At 30.8% G+C, this 17,014-nt stretch overlaps 1 protein-coding gene across 3 annotated transcripts in view; it reads right to left on the bottom strand.

Annotated features, from left to right (window-relative positions):
- LOC114329326 (hydroxyacylglutathione hydrolase, mitochondrial) overlaps nucleotides 1-17,014 on the bottom strand; it is a 47,564-nt gene that overhangs the window by 14,757 nt on the left and 15,793 nt on the right. For all 3 annotated transcript variants that reach the window (XM_050649695.1, XM_028278382.2, XM_028278381.2), the window contains exons 3-4: nucleotides 13,347-13,468; nucleotides 2,770-2,993 (exon numbers count right to left, since the gene is read on the bottom strand). In XM_050649695.1, the coding sequence (XP_050505652.1) occupies nucleotides 2,770-2,993; nucleotides 13,347-13,468 (346 nt within the window). The remainder of the gene's footprint in view (nucleotides 1-2,769; nucleotides 2,994-13,346; nucleotides 13,469-17,014) is intronic.

Genomic DNA, 17,014 nt, shown 5'->3' on the forward strand with positions numbered 1-17,014 from the left:
ACAAAATAATTTTCACCCCCGAGAAGGGGTGGCATCCACTCCCAGGGTAAAAGCGCAAGTTGGAACCATGTCACCTTTGTTGCTTGAGATATCCTCTAACCACTCACCAATTTTCATGCAAATCGAAGGAGGTTCAACGAATTCGGAGGTAATAGCTCATATCCATCTTCAGTGACTCCACTAATTGTAAAAATAATAAAAAATAAAACATGCAGAAAAACGTTCAAATGCGTTTGTAAAGGAAACAACATCGAAAAAGCGTTAAAAAGGCATGAAAAACGTTTTAAAATAGTTAATCCATGCGAAAATCATTGTACAGGTTTTAAGTAGGTGAACGGGCATTGAAAAACTATTAAAAAGATAAAAAAAACGCGATAAAAAGTTTCCAAACAGAGTTTGAAAGGTGGGATTTAGGTGTTATCATAGAGCATCGACACTTGACTGGTTTTTTGTGCCAAAAAGTTAATGTTGTTGTGTTTTTAGAAATTTGAATCCCGTCTAATATTAAAAAGGGACTGGTAATTAATCCTCCTTTTTACCAGGCTCCATTCCAAATCAATCCAACTTCCGGCTACATTCCACACCCAATGGAATATAAAACCAATAGTGTAATACAATCAGCGGGCTCTACCATCTAATAAATACCTAGGGGACTTATACCCAAAGATCTTATACACATAGATTTGGCCAACTCGGAAAAATAGCGTAACGCGGAGCAGTTCGGGTCGGTGGTCTATCTATCTCTCTCTACTGGCGCTTAGCTTTCTCTCTCTAGCATATGATGGCTGACGCATCTGTGTAACTGTCGTTCCATTACTCCCACATCTTGGTAGATACGCTCACACTCGCACGACAGACAAAGATAGCTAGACCACCGTACTTGATATCGACGTTACATCCCGATGCATTGTTTAGCATATCTCTGCTTATACCGCAGTAACATCATCAACTTTCCATCCAGCAGCTCTACCTTGAAAACATTTTTAAGTCAAGGCAAGCCAAGTATTTAATAAGGACATGTTTCTTTAAAATTAAGGCATTCAGCTGTCTCTTTACCTTTGGACATTCAACCATTTAATTTTGCTTGTACTTTCAGTCATTTTTTAGGCATTCAGCCACTTTGTACAGAACTTAATAAAATGTTTGCTTTAAGAGCGTAGGCGCAAAATTTCTTTCCAATGCTTTTTAAATACATTCATTTTTTTCGAATCCTAAGAAAATTTAATATATAAAAAAGTATTTTTACAAAATTAAACGCAGAAAAATATTACATCATTACCGATGGTAGAAAGTCCCTGAAAACTTCTATATATTTATTTTAATAAGTTACAGGGGTGAAAAAGAAGAGAAAATAGTTTTTCCAGGATTCGAACAAATTAACAGCATGCATTTGGCTGAAAGACTTCGGTCGATGACCTTTTGGTACATTGTATCAATAAAGTATGTCTCTCTCTCTTAACAGCATGTTCGTGGTGATATTTTCCAAACCGAACATTCGCTATCTTTGTCATACAACGCACTAAGTCAAACAAAATGTGGTGACAAACAAGGCTACTAAATATTTGACACAGCTTCAGGAATAATTTGAGTTATTAATTAAATAATATTGATAGTGTATTAATTTGATTAATAATTGGTTTAAGGCGTGAAATTAATAAAAAGTTATTTACTGTTTATTATTTATGGAAGATCCAAGCAAAGAATACACTATATTCTGTGATCCACGTATTTTGTTGTTAAAGATGTTCAACATTTATCTAAGCGTTTCATAGTAACAATATATTATTAAAATGACTGTATCACTTTTTCTCTTTTTGTTAGTCTTTATTGTATAGTATATAAATTATTGTAATCACTGAATACATAGTTAGTGAACAAATACTCATATTAATTAAATGAATTAATAATTTAAGCGATTATACAAGTAACAGATATCCAAGAACATTCAAAAGCTGAAGGAAATAGCCATCTCTATAGTGGTGAAGGAGGAGAAAAACATCAAAATATGAGTCAGAAAAGTGTATTAATAACGAGATCGACTCAAAAGGGTCTTAAAACTGTTGAAAATTCGAGAAAGTTTTACAAAACTTTTTTAAACTGGTTAAAAGGTTGAAAAAGCAGTAGGTATGCATTTAGTGATGCCTTTTCGTCAATTTCTTTCTGAAGCATGAACACTTTTACAGTGCTCGTACATAACTTTATAGTGATTCTTAATATTGTTCTCAATTTTGTTAAGCTCTGGTGGCTGCGTGAGTTTAGTAATCAAAAGATCTAGTAAATGTCTACTGTCTACCTATTTATGTACCTACATATCGCCGCCGCCGCCTACGAAAAGTATAACTCCGAAAAATGCCGTTAAGAGTAGAACTTTCAATGAACGCCGCGAAAAATATTATTTTCGATTATATAATTGTGAAAATTATAATCCCTAATAAAGTGTTAACGACAAAATTTATTTTTTGAGGAGTATCAGCAAAAAACATCATGTCTGTTTGTGGGTCCACGAAAATTATAATTACTAAAAAGTTCTCAGAAATAATTGTTTTCGTCGGCAGAAACAGAAACAGAAAGGGAAATAATTGTTTTCGTCGGTATCTATTATGAACTAAATCTTTTCGTTATGAATATTTTGTTAGTTATAATCTTCGCGGACACGCATATAAAAAAATTGTATCGCCAACACTTATCAAAGAGTTATTATTTTCACTGGAAATGTATTAGGAATCACATTATGTAATCATAGCTACCAGCGATATACTTAATAAGTACCTGTAAAAACAGCAGGATCTTGTCCAGGTGCAGTTAAATAATAACATATGTGTCCACTGGTGTGGCATGGTGTAAATAAGCATTCCACTGCGATATCTCCTATTTGAAACTTGTCTCCTTGTTTTACTTCTTGAGTCAAACCACCAATTCTTTGATCTCCTCCCAAAACTTGCAACTTTCCTGAAGCTTTATTAATAAGTTGTTCATTACCACCAGCATGGTCCCTAAAAAAGTAAAGATTGACAAATAAAAACAAATTTTATTAGTAGGGCAGTCAATGAGGGTATTTGGCTCCGAATTCCATCCTACTACATCGATTACTTGGTATTCTCACAGTAAGTAGAAAATAAAGCTCAAGAAACAAAAGTCTACCCTGTATACTAAGGCGGTTCCCGTCTCTTCAAGGGGGTGTAAAATTTTTTGGTTAAAATAACCACGGAAGTGGCTAGAGAACCTAATTCTAAACAAAAACTGTTCTATATATTTTTTAACTTTTTGACTTATTCGTGGTTGAAAATTGGCCATTTCATTGAAAAATTACACCTTTTCGAATGGTTTTTTGCGAATACCTTAAAAACTATGCATCTAACTAAAAAAGATATATATAAAAAAATTTTGTAGCTTATAAAAAACAAAGGGATTCGTTCCTTTATAAATCTTCTAGTTATAATACAAAAAAAGATATGGTAGGTGAAAAGAGTTTGTTTTTTGTTGCCTGCTCAAATCGGTGTATTCAACTAGAAATAACAGAGAAGCGGTTGATTTTAGATGTATAATGCTACCAATACCTTTTGTAGTGCTTGAAAAGGCCTTTAAAATGAGCAATATTAAATGTGGATTACATTCAAACTAAATGTGATATTCTGCAAAAAAAAATTATGACTAAGGTATTTTAAGAAAAAATGAAAAGTATATTTAACCCCTCATCCACCAGAATTTAAATGCATCGTTTTCCTTCTACAATACCTTTTATTATAGTGTTATTTCTATGTTCAAAAAGTTAGACGGGTTTAAAATGAATGGTTTTTGAAACAAAAATAAGATGAAATTATAGAGTGCATTCTTAAATTTTCGTAAAAATCTTCCTTTTTCTCCATGTAACTCGAAAATAATAAGAGATACGAAAAAAAAATATAAAGTACGAAAATATAGAGTTTTTTAGATAAAAATTTTGTTCTTGATTTTCATTAGTGTATCTCCTATCATTTTCAAGTTACATGGAAAGAAAGGAAGATTTTTAAGAAAATTTAAAAATGCGCTCTCTAATTTGATCTTTTTTTTTTATTCAAAAACCATTCATTTTAAACCCGTCAAACTTTTTGAACATAGAAATAACACTATAATAAAAGATATAGTAGAAGAAAATGATGCATTTACATTCTGGTGGATGAAGGGTTAAATATACTTCTCATTTTTTCTTAAAATACATTAGTCGTCAATTTTTTTGCAGCATACCTCGCTTAGTTTGAATGTAATCGACATTTAATACTGCTCATTTTAAAGTTCTTTTCAAGCACTACAAAAGTATTGGTACTTGGTAGCATTATACACCTAAAATCGACCGTTTCTCTGTCATTTCAAGTTGAACAGACAGATTTGAGCATGCACTAAAACAAACAAACTCTTTTCACCTACCATATCTCTTTATAATGTAGTAAAACTAGAAGATTTATGAAGGAACAAATCTCTTTGATTTTTTATAAGCTACAAAAATGATTTGTTTAGTTTTTTTAGTTAGATGCATGGTTTTTAAGGTATTCGCAAAAAACCGTTCGAAAAGGTGTTATGTTTTAATGAAAATGGCTAATTTTCAACCACGAATAATTCAAAAAGTATTAAGTTTTCAAACAAAAAATTATATAACAGTTTTTGCTTACAATTAGGTTCTCTAACCAGGTTATTTTAACCAAAAAATTGTCCACCCCCGAGAAGGGGTGGAAACCGCCCCCAAGATTGAGCCAAGCGCCATAGTATATAGGGTAGACTTTGAATTAGGAGATAAGTAGAGGCTATTCCCAAAATTTCATTAAAATCCATGCAGTAGGATAGAATTCGGAGGTAATACCCTGTTCTTGCTCTCATTGACTGGCGTATAGAGAAACAAAAAGAATGTCGATCTGATCATATTGTTACGATACTCTCACCTATATCTCAAATAAACAGCATTTACAGTTGAGTCCGCGAGTCTTTACCCGTGCGTCATTAATACCTGGCGAGATAAAACACATACTTTTTATCTAGCATTATTCTCTTCCACGCATGAAACTCATGACAAACCAGCTGCCGTTTGTTATTAAGTAAGAACACATGTTATTTTTATTAACCATCTAGACTCACTGCATTGAAAAGAGATAGGTACAAAAAAAGACGATTCGGTATGTTGTCATATTTTAAGCACAATTTGTTTGACGTTTCTGCTTTTTTACTTTTGTGGCTGTCAGTCAGTTGAATTTTTTGCGGTTTTTGTCGAATTTTTGCGTTTTGAAGTTTCTTTATATCACACAAACAGTTGTTTTCACAACTAATTTTATATTGCGCTTTGAAATTTTAAGGTAAATAATTATATTTTGGCAATTAATATTTAAAACATACAAAGCTAACGTCATTCACACAGTAAAGAAATGATTTTGTTTAGATTTCCGTCAAAGTGAATAAAATAACAAAAATAAAATATGTTATTGAATTTTTTTATAAATTGTTTATTTATTAATCAATAATAATAAAAGAATTTATTAAGCTACTTTAAATGTAGCTGTAATTCTGAACAAAAATTTTGAAGCAAAACTTACATTAATCATGTCAAATTTTATAATAAAACCCGTAATCGGAACAGTAGCCAGTTTCTGTCAGTTGTTGTTGAAATAGATTTCCGACTTATTTCGTATGCTTTAAATGATGACGCACGGGTAAAGACTCGCGGACTCGACTGTATGTACCTGCGCGAAAGGCTCACCAGCCATCATTCTTATGTGAACCGTTCGTTTTATATTGACAGACAAACTTTGTATTATGTAAATAGAAAAGTAAAATAAATGTTTATAAATTATATTTTAAGTAAAGTGTGAGGGTAAATAAATTAAAATAAAGACTAATAAATTAAGTGTTTAAAGTCATTGATAAATTAATTAAAAACTTAAAGGCCAGGAAATGAAGCATTTTGACTCGCAATTTTTTCATCCGGCATGGATTTACTAGAAATTCATAGAGGTAGAGAATAGCCCAAGGACCATTGTGGGTGGTTGCCACCCCATCTCGGGAGTGGGAATTTTCATTACATTTTAAACATGGAAATCGATGGAAACACTAATTATAAGAAAAAATGTTCTTTACGTTTTCTTCGTACAACTATTATTTTTCGAGTTATTCGCGGTTGAAAGTATCAGTTTTTCGATGAAAAAATCGACTTTTTAAGGGATTTTTTGAGAATAACTCGAAAAATATGCATGTAATCAAAAAAACTGTAGATATCAAAATTGTATCTTTTAGAAACACAAACAACACTGTTTTATAATTTTTCTACGATCAATACAAACCGAGATACGGCATGTTAAAGGTTAGCTTTTTATCGTCAAATGCATAATTAGAAATATTTAAAGCCAAATAACGGGAAAACTTTTCATTTTTCAAGGAAAAGTTATAGAATATTTTTTCAAGTATACAATTGGACCTTTCAAAAAACAAAAAAGTGTTTGTAGCATCAAAATTGAGCGACTTATGATCAAAATAAGGTTGGTAAATACTTTTTTCTTCGAAAAAATCAGTGAAAACAACCTCCTATCTACCCTCCTAATTAAAATTGATCTTCACCCTTCTGTAATTCTTTTAATATATGTATTATCAATACACCCAAGAAGTTGACCTATTTAAAAGGGATAATTTTGGAAAAATTGGAGTTTAAAAATAAATTCATTTTTTGCAATTTGGTATATTTTTACCCTTTTTTCAAAATATCTGGATACGAAATGGTTGATACTGGAGATACGAAAAAAAAAATATAGAGTACTAAATTGTAGCTTTTTTAATACCTAAAATTTTCCCATGCATAGATTTTCTTTACAGTGAATATTTAGTGAGTTCTAGCTGTTTAAAACCTCTATGTACGAGCACACACCCCTTTATTCGAGCCCTTTAAACTCCCCCACTTAAAAACTGTAACATTAACACGTCAAATGCCAGTGAAACGTTGATGGAAAATAAAATTTGACAAGATGTTTATATGTCATAAGAAGATGTGACGTGTTATGCACTTTGGAGAACAATTATTGTCCACGGTAGCTCAGAATCGGAAGAGATATAGGGGTAGATCTTTAAGGGATGTTATCAATATACTCTTATTAGCTTAGAAATAAAAAAAAATAGAAAAATCAAAATAAGAATGTCTGATAAAAAGAAATAAAATATTGGGCGCCACTGGTTACCTTATGGGAACCAAAAATATACAAAATAGAAACTTTAAAAGAGAGATAGCTAAATGAAAATAAAACAAAAACATAGTCAAATAAAAAATATAAAATACTTTTACGTAAAAACAAATATATCGTGAAAACAAATATATCGTAACTTATCTTATCTACTCTATACTCAGCCAATTCTTTATTGTTCTTACGATACAAGAGAGAAGGAAAAGAGAAATAATAAACTTGTATTTTGCAAATCAAACATTATTTATTAAAACAAAAAATGAATTTATGAATCTGTGATCTCACGGAATTACAAATAGAGATCGAGATTACCAAATAAAAAAATGAAAGAAAAGTTTTACATAACAAAAAATAATACCTTGTACAATCACTGTCCTGTTGTTCTTTTTGGTGGTTGTTAAGTCCAAGGCGTGATTTCACTTCACTAAAGTCACTTTATAAATTATTAATACAGCAACAGTACATAATTGATGAAACCATAGTTCATAGAAAAAATTTTTATAGAAAAATTCAGCCTTGTATGCATTCCGCATTCTCAAAGTAAATTAGCAATACTTGAACAAAATATTAGAAAAAAAAGAATTTGTTATCTAGTTGATTAACCGGATTCAAAATTATACAAAAATAAAAGCAGCTTCATGCTTTAAAAAGAAAACTTCTACTTCTGCTTGCATATCAAGAAAAATGGTACCAATGGGGGTACGAAAATATCGCGTTCGCTTAACAGCGGAACGCGGTGGCCTGTGGCTTGCTTAGGCCATACTGGAACAAACACTAACTCAAACACAAAAACTTCTGCAATAAAATTGCACCAACTTAAACTGGAACACAAACTGGTAGCTCAGGTGTCGCTGCGAGCAGCGGACACTCCGAGGCCTCCACTTCTTGACTTGTCGACAGCTCTAACCAAAACTGAATGTCCTGCCAGACCAAACTCAACACTCAACTGACTCCCTCTGTTCTCACTCAAGCCCAGGTCCCTTCTCTCAAAAAAAGAATTCACCTCCTACTTCGGCAACCATCAGATACATCATCGAATAGGAATAAACTAAACATTTTTTTCTGTCAATAAGATAGCGAGAGAATGATAATAAGAACATCCTACCCAAGCCATATTTCTTCTTCTTAGCCAATAGGAAGACACTCACTATTCGTAAACAGTTTTTTCTAGGTTCCCATCAATTCTGCTTACTCAGAAAAAAGACCTGCGACTCGCTGAACGCTCTCATAGCCTTTATCTCCACTATGGAATTTATTACATCAACAAAGTTTCAGACTCTCGTCTCGGAAAACCATTAAACTCCTTTGATATTCAGCCGAAGACAAACAAAAAAATATCGGATGATCCAATCCCACACTAAAAATCCTGAGAACCGTACGATCGACAAAATACACAATATTTAACATTGTGAGAAAACGAATTACGTCATACCTACACACTCCAGAGCGAAATATTTGCGAGAACTCAACAATCTCTGAAAACAAATATAAATTCGATGATTCTAACATACAGGGCGTAGCGAAAGTCAGTGATTAGAAAATTAATGACCTTTGCACCCGTTACAAAACTAAGGGATCTTACGGAATTTAATTCACATAGTCTCATAGCTCCTTAAAAAACTCTACAAAATCATTTTGACAAAACTTTTTATCGCCAAAAGGAAGGAGCTATGTTTATAAAACGATTTTTTTTTCGAAAAATTGGAATAGCCTGCTTGGGAGTGTAATAGAGCATTTTCAATGTATATAATACCACAGAATCGGACATGGACATCGATCTCGATGAAGATGACTAAAAAACTATTTGTGTTTGTATTTAAAAATTCGTATTTTTGTGCAAATAAATGTTTTTGTAAGTAATTCTACTTTTTTCTGTATAGATCTACTAAATTACTTATATAAATTGCAATGTTATTAAGGGTGGTTTTTAAGGGTTGAAATATTATGATGTTATATCCTAAAGCATATAGACGAGCGGCACACCGCCAAAAAAACGCTTATTTCTCGAGATACTGACCACGGAGAGGTGAATGCTGAAAACGAAAATGAGGTTTATTTTGAATTTTATGTGGGGGAACATTGTCAAAATCGCAATTTTACCCTAAAAATAAAAAAAATGAAATTATGTGTTTTTCAGTTTACCCCGCTACAACTCTGTTCCGTTTAAATATTTTTTTTTCTGAAATTTACAGTACATTTTTGAAGACAACGGTACCTGTTTCAAGCTACGAGTCTTATTCTGATAAAGGTTATGAATTTTATAAAGTAAAAGGTACAGATTTGTGCATTGCAAAGTTTAATCGCAAAAGTTGAGTGACGAAATTTTAAGTTTAGCTTTTTAATCACGTTTATGTTAAAATATAGAGTACAAGGAAGTTTCCTGGACAGTTCTGGATCAAAATGTTGTATAGAAAAAACAATAATGCAACTTTTAATATCGACATTAGAAATCCCCAAAATAACGCTTATTTTTCGAGATACTGACCATGGGTGGTAAATGGTTAATTTTGGTCTTACATTATGTTTTTGACGGTGTTGAAAACGAAAATGAAATTTATTTTAAATTGTATGTGGAGAAATATGGTCAAAATCGCAATTACCCTAAAAATAAAAAAAAAAATAGAAATTGAAGAAAAAATCTTCTGTGTAAAAGGTATATTTATTTAAAACCCCAATAAAGGGCGACATTAAAAAAAAAGAATGTGTGTGTACTTTGTACGCACGTAAGAAGTTATACTTCTATTGTATGATTTAAACGAAATTAATATACTTTTTATTTATATTTTATTTAAATATTAAACTAATTTATACTTACTACTTCTCAAACATTTTTATTAAAACAGTGCCAAAAATTAAAATAATAAAAGAATAAAACACACACAAACACATTAAAAATGCCACAAATGATTCCTGAACATTAAAATTGTCGGAAAATTTTTTAACTAAATACGTATTTTGAAAATAAAATTATATAATAAATATACTTACAATCATAAAATGTATAAAAAAAAATAAAAAAATAAAAGTTTTTATTGGGATTTGAACCAGCTATCAGCGCGGTTGGTATATTGGGGTTCATTCGCCTTAAACACTTCGCCACGGAGGCAATGTGTCATTATGTGCGAAGATCGACTTACTAAACGGATTAAGCTTTTGACATTTTTGAATTAAATTAAATTATTTTGATTTTGAATTGAAATGATTTAGAATTGAAAAAATATAACAAAACATAGAGTAAGAAAACAATATATTAGGTGAACATTGATAGAAATTTTGATGGTAATCAAATTATGTAAATAAAAGTATTACATACTATGTATTTTGGTAGGTTCAAATAGGTAGGTACCTATGATACATTTACAATTATTACGTACCTGTTGCTTTTAAAAACTATTTAAACGTCACTACAATTATAAACTTTTTTGTTTCTGTCCTCACAACAATAAAACTAATATATTATACATTTGTTTACCTTCATATTGAACAATTATTTATTATTGACAGATCATTTCAACACCCAATCAGAGTCCATATAACGACTAATACCATACTGTCGGTGTGCGCATGCGCGCAGATCAATATAAATTCACCCTCAATCTCAATCGCGCCTAAAGAAGTATAACTTCAATAACAGAACGTTTTTGCTCTAAAGAGAGCATCATCAGCGTTCTAAGCAAGCTCTACATGCTAAACCACCAAAAATACATGGGTTAAAACCCTTAAAATGCCGACCAAAAGTCTTACATTGGCATATTATATATTAAACCCTGGCGATGGGTCAAATTTAAACACCTTAAACACCACTTAAATTTCACCCATCGCCAGGGTTTAATATATAATATGCCAATGTAAGACTTTTGGTCGGCATTTTAAGGGTTTTAAACCATGTATTTTTGGTGGCTTAGCATGTAGAGCTTGCTTAGAACACTGATGATGCTCTCTTTAGAGCGAAAACGTTCTGTTTTTTAATGTAACCCTTTATTGGGGTTTTAAATAAATATACCTTTTATACAGAAGATTTTTTCTTCAATTTTTGTAATTAATGGTATACAGCCAGCTACAGGAAATTTTTCCTTATGAAAAAAAAATGAAATCACATTTTTTGGGTTTAGCTAGGTACAACTCTGTTCCGTTTTAATATTTTTTTCTAAACGTTGCAGAATATATTGTTGCTCACCTTTCTAAAGACGGTACCTGTTTCAAGATTTTAGTCTTATTATAATAAAAGTTATTATAATTAAAAAGTAGAGTAGAAAGAAGTTTTTTTGGAAAATTTAGATCAAAATGTTTTGTAGAAAACAAATGGTGCAACTTTTAACATCGACGTTATAAATCCCCAAAATAACGCTAGTTTTCGTCTTATTTTATGTTTTTGATGATGCTGAAAACGAAAATGAAATTTATTTTGAATTATAGGTGGCAGAACATTGTAAAAATCGGAATTTTACCATAATAATAAAAAAAATTAAATCACGTTTTTCTTAAAATTAAAAGTTGCATCATTTTTTTTATAACATATCTAGACTTAAAACTCCCCGTAAAACTTCTTTGGACTCTACAGTAACATAAATGTGATCAAATAGATAAATTTTAATTTTGTCACTTTATTTTTGCGATTTAACTTTGCAATTCACGAATCTGCACCTTTTATTTTAAAAAATTCATAACTTTTATGAGGAAAGGAAAGGAAGTCTACACTAGTTTTCGTAGTCTTCACAATGGTGACAAATATACCTATGCTGTAAAAATTTCAGGAAAAAATATTAAAATGGAACAGAGTTGTATCGAGTTAAACGTTATTTCATTTTTTTTTTTTTATTTTTAGGTGAAAATTGCAATTTTGACAATGCGTTATTTTGGGGATATATAACGTCTATATTAAAAGTTGCACCATATTTTTTCTATAACACATTTGTATCTAAAAATGGACCAGAGTTGTAGGGAGCCAAACGCAATGAACGTCATTTAATTTTTTTTTTATTTTTAGGGTAAAATTGCCATTTTGACAATATTCCCCCACATAAAATTTAAAATAAATTTCATTTTCGTTTTTTAACACTGTCAAAAACATCATGTAAGACCAAAATTAGCCATTCACCACCCATAACATCGATATTAAAAGATGCACTATCTTTTGTCTATAAAACATTTTGATCTAAAACTTTCCAGAAAACTTGTACCCTATGCTTTAACATAATCGTGATTAAAAAGCTAAATTTCAAATTTCGTCACTCAACTTTTGCGATTAAACTTTGCAATGCACAATGCATATTTTACTTTCAAATATTCATAACCTTTATCAGAGTAAGACTGAAAGGTTGAAGCAGGTATCGTTGTCTTGATAAATGTTAGAACTATATAGTGTAAAAATTTCATAAAAAAATATTAAAACGGAACAGAGTTGTAGCGAGGTAAATTCAACAAAAACTTGATTTTATTTTTTTTTTATTTTTAGGGTAAAATTGCGATTTTGACAATGTTCCCCCACATAAAATTCAAAATAAATCTCATTTTCGTTTCAGGCACCATCAAAAATATACAGCATGACTAAAATTGGCCATTCACCTCTCCGTGGTCAGTACCTGGTCATTATGGGGGGTGCCTGCAACTCGCCTAATAATACAATCATTATTTAGCAAATCAAAACCAAATTTTACCCATATTAAGGTTTACAATGTTTTTATATAATTTTTGACAATAAGGGGTAGTTTACACCCCTAAAATTAATCAACGCCCTTGAGCATGATATAGAATATGAAGTACAGGTTGAGATGATCCCAATGCCACATTTTTATGCAAATCGATGCAAGCCGAAATCATTCTTTTAGGATAAATAAATTTTGTATATATTATAGCTCCAACAATGGTGATTTTAAGGGTTGAAATATTATATTATATCCTAAAGCATAAAACAACCATTATTTAACTAATAAAAACCAAATGTTGACCATATTAAAGTGTAAAATGTTATTTTATAATTTGTTACAATTAGGGGTAGTTTTCACCCTTAAAAAACCAAAAGCGTACAACGGCTCAATATAGAAAGTGAACTAGAGGGTGAAATGAGCCTAATCCCAAATTTTTGTACAAATCGATGCTGGACGAAAAAATTGTGAGGTTTTTATATTATCGAGGTATATTAACTAATATACTTACCAATGATGATGTGTAGTCAAAATCTTTGTAAGATTGACTCCTTCTACTTTAACTGCCTCCAACACAGTATCAGGTTCTACTGGATCTATTATTGCGGCTTCTTTTGTATTTTCACATGAAATCTAAACAAGAAGTTGATTATTCACATTAGACAATATTGTGTTAAAGGTCGCTGCATATTATCATACATGTAGCGTTTCCAGCACATAGCGTAGTCTCTGAAATTTCTGATTTTACTGAAAGGTATCTGATATGATACGTTCCAGACTTGTTATATGTTATACTTACAGTGTGACTTGTTCATATTTAAAACCATTTAATCATATTTTTCGGAAACTAAACACTACGAAGTGGAAACGCTATGTGTATGATAATATGCAGCGACCTTTATACTCTATTATTTTTATTATATAAGTATTTTGACTCTATCATAAGCTGTACATACAGAGTGTTTCTAAATAAGTGTTACAAACTTTAATGGGTAATTCTACATGAAAAAATAATTACAGTTTGCTTTATGTGTATCCGCAAATGCTTCATTTGTGAGATACGAGGAGTTGGAATTTTTCTTACAAACTGACAATTGATTTATTGCTCTAAAGCCTGTTGATATATGCAAATGAAGTTTGTTGGGTTTTAAGAGTATCTTCCCTTTTTTTATACAATGCGCCGTTTTCATGCAAAAAATAAAACATCTTAATGTTTCCAAAGTATTCAACATAAGTTTTGAAATTAATGTACAGAAACTTATTTTGGACATGTTGTACATTAGTGCACCCAATAGCTTGACATGTAACACCGTTGCCATATCCTCAATTTTTTCATACTATCACATTACATGCATTTAAAAAATAGTTTTGAAACACCAATAAAGTAAAGTTTTATATTGTTTTTTAATACAAAAGCTCAAAAGAGACATTTTAATTATAAAAAAGTAGATAAATAGATCAAGGAGAAAAAATTGGCATGATTCAGACATCTAACCCGGATGGACAATAATAGACAAGTAAAAAGAGTGTGGGACGCCAAACCAATAGGGAGGGAAGAACAGAAGAGGAAGACCCATTAAAGAATGGAACAGTGACATCTCGCAGATACTGCAGAGTAAGGGTAAGACTTGGCAGGAAGCAACACAGATGGCATCCAATAGGAAGGAATGGAGAGGGTTCGTTAAGAGCTAGGACACCTCAGAAGATTGTAAAATATTGTAATTAATGAATTGTATTATAAACGGCCCAACACCGAAAGGTACAAATCGGTCTACTGATTAAGTAAGTAAAAAGATAAATATAGTACGTTCTGTTCTTTACCGGTAAAATATTGCAAATCCTCTAAATTTTATAGAACAGCTTGGATTGACATGAAATTTGGCATACACATAGCTAATAAGTCAAAGAAAAAAAGTGATATTGTGCCGATGTGTGCTTTTGGGGGTGAAAAAATATATGTCCAAAATAATTTCGGAAATGGATAAACTGACTAATTCTAAGCAACTTTTGTTCTATAGAGTTTTTCACCAAGTCAATACTTTTCGAGTTATTTGCGAGTGAACATGTTCATTTTTCAACAAAATAACCACGTTTTTAGACGGTTTTTCGCAAATAACTCAAAAAGTATTTTGTCGAAAAAAACATTCTTAGCAAAAATATATGTGTATATATTAGGTCTCAATACGTAGCAGAAGCAGAGTTACCAGCTAATGAAAATATTTTCATATACGTCAAATTCCACATCGAATATTTTAACGTAATAACCAAAAAATAAAGCACTTTTTGGGGAAAACTCATTACAACTTTTTTAAAGTTTTTAAAAAAAGCTTTATTTTTGTTTTCTAAAAAAAATTGTAGTATTAAAAGTAAACAAGTTACGCTCAAAATAAAGTTGGTCCCTTTTATTTGGTATATATGATCTGTAAGTTTCATCGGTTCAAAGTCCTTATTTTTGAAATGGATGTAGTTAAAAGGGCTTGAACGATTCACCAATTACGAGTGTATGCAAATTTAGAAACACCAAATCTTAACCAATTTTTGTCTTATAGAAAAACAAAAAAATACAAAAGATTTAAAAAAGCTAAGCCGACTTTTTTTATTTTTTGAGATTTTTGATATCTCCAACAATTTTTAAGTTATTTTGAAAAAAAAAAGCATTTTTTTCAAAATTAAAATTTTTAAAAAGTTTACTTTAAAACCAATTGTTTTCAAAAATAAGCACTTTGAATTAATAAAACCTACAAATCATATAAACAAAACATAAGTAAAGGAACTTGTGAAGCGGTAACAATTAATTTCACTTAAGTTACTAATTAGGGGGTGATCCTTACGATTTTTTTTTGCCAAAACATAAGGGACCCACTTTATTTTGAGCGTAACTAGCTTACATTTGATGCTAGAAACTTTTTTATAAAAACAGAAATAAAGCCTTTTTTAAACACTTTAAAAAAGCTGTACTGAATTTTCCCCAAAAAGTGCTTAATTTTTTGTATATTTCACGTTGAAATACTCTATTTGGAATTTGGTGTACATGAACCTATTTTTCATTAGCTGTAACTCTGGTTCTGCTTGGCGTAGAGACCTAATGCATACACCATTTTTTTACTTTTTTACAGGCTATATTTTTACTCAGGACATTTTTTTCGATAAAATACTTACTTTTTGAATTATTTGCGAAAAACCGTCTAAAAACGTGGTTATTTTGTTGAAAAATGAACATGTTCACTCGCAAATAACTCCAAAAGTATTGACTTTGTGAAAAAAGTTTATAGAACAAAAGTTCCTTAAAATTAGTCAGTTTATCCATTTCCGGACTTATTTTGGACATATTATATTTTATTATAATTATTCATCTGTTTGATTTATCTATTAGTACATTATTTCACGGTTTTTACTGTAAATTTTAAATAACCGCTTGGATTGACATGAAATTTGGCAAAAGCATAGCTAACAGGTCAAAGAAAGAAAGTGATATTGTGCCGATGTGTGCTTTTGCCCTGGGGGTGACTTTCACCGCCGAGAGGGGGTCAAAAATAGTTTTGAACACCAATAAAGTAAAGTTTTTTAATACAAAAAGCTCAAAAGATGCATTTTAAATCAAAGTTAATTAAAATGGTTATAAAGAAGAAGATTAACTGATAAAACTTTACTTTATTGGTGTTTTAAAACTATTTTTGAATTTATTATAATCATTCATCTGTTTGATTTATCTACTCTTTTATAATTAAAATGCCTCTTTTGAGCTTTTGTATTAAAAACAACATAAAAACCTTTACTTTATTGGTGTTTCAAAACTATTTTTTAAATGCATGTAATGTGATAGTGTGAAAAAATTGAGGATATGGCAACGGTGTTACATGTCAAGCTATTGGGTGCACTAGTACACAACCTGGCCCTTTTTTTGAATACTTTGTAAGCGTAAATATGTTTTATTTAAAGCCACAAAAATGGCGGCCTTATGAAAAATAAGGAAGGTACATTTTGAAGATACAAATTGAACGAAAAATTCAAAAATGAGTTTTAATAATATGACAATGACATACTATTTTTTTTACCATTAGCAAAGAATATATACTCTGTTAGAAGAAGAGTTTGAATGGAACAGATGGTCACGTTTATTTGTCCCTTGAAAATACCATAGTCATTGTTAGGCCACATGCACCTACTCAGTAGGTGCAC

The sequence above is a fragment of the Diabrotica virgifera genome, chromosome 4 (assembly GCF_917563875.1).
Source record: "Diabrotica virgifera virgifera chromosome 4, PGI_DIABVI_V3a".
Classification (NCBI taxonomy): Eukaryota; Metazoa; Arthropoda; class Insecta; order Coleoptera; family Chrysomelidae; genus Diabrotica; species Diabrotica virgifera.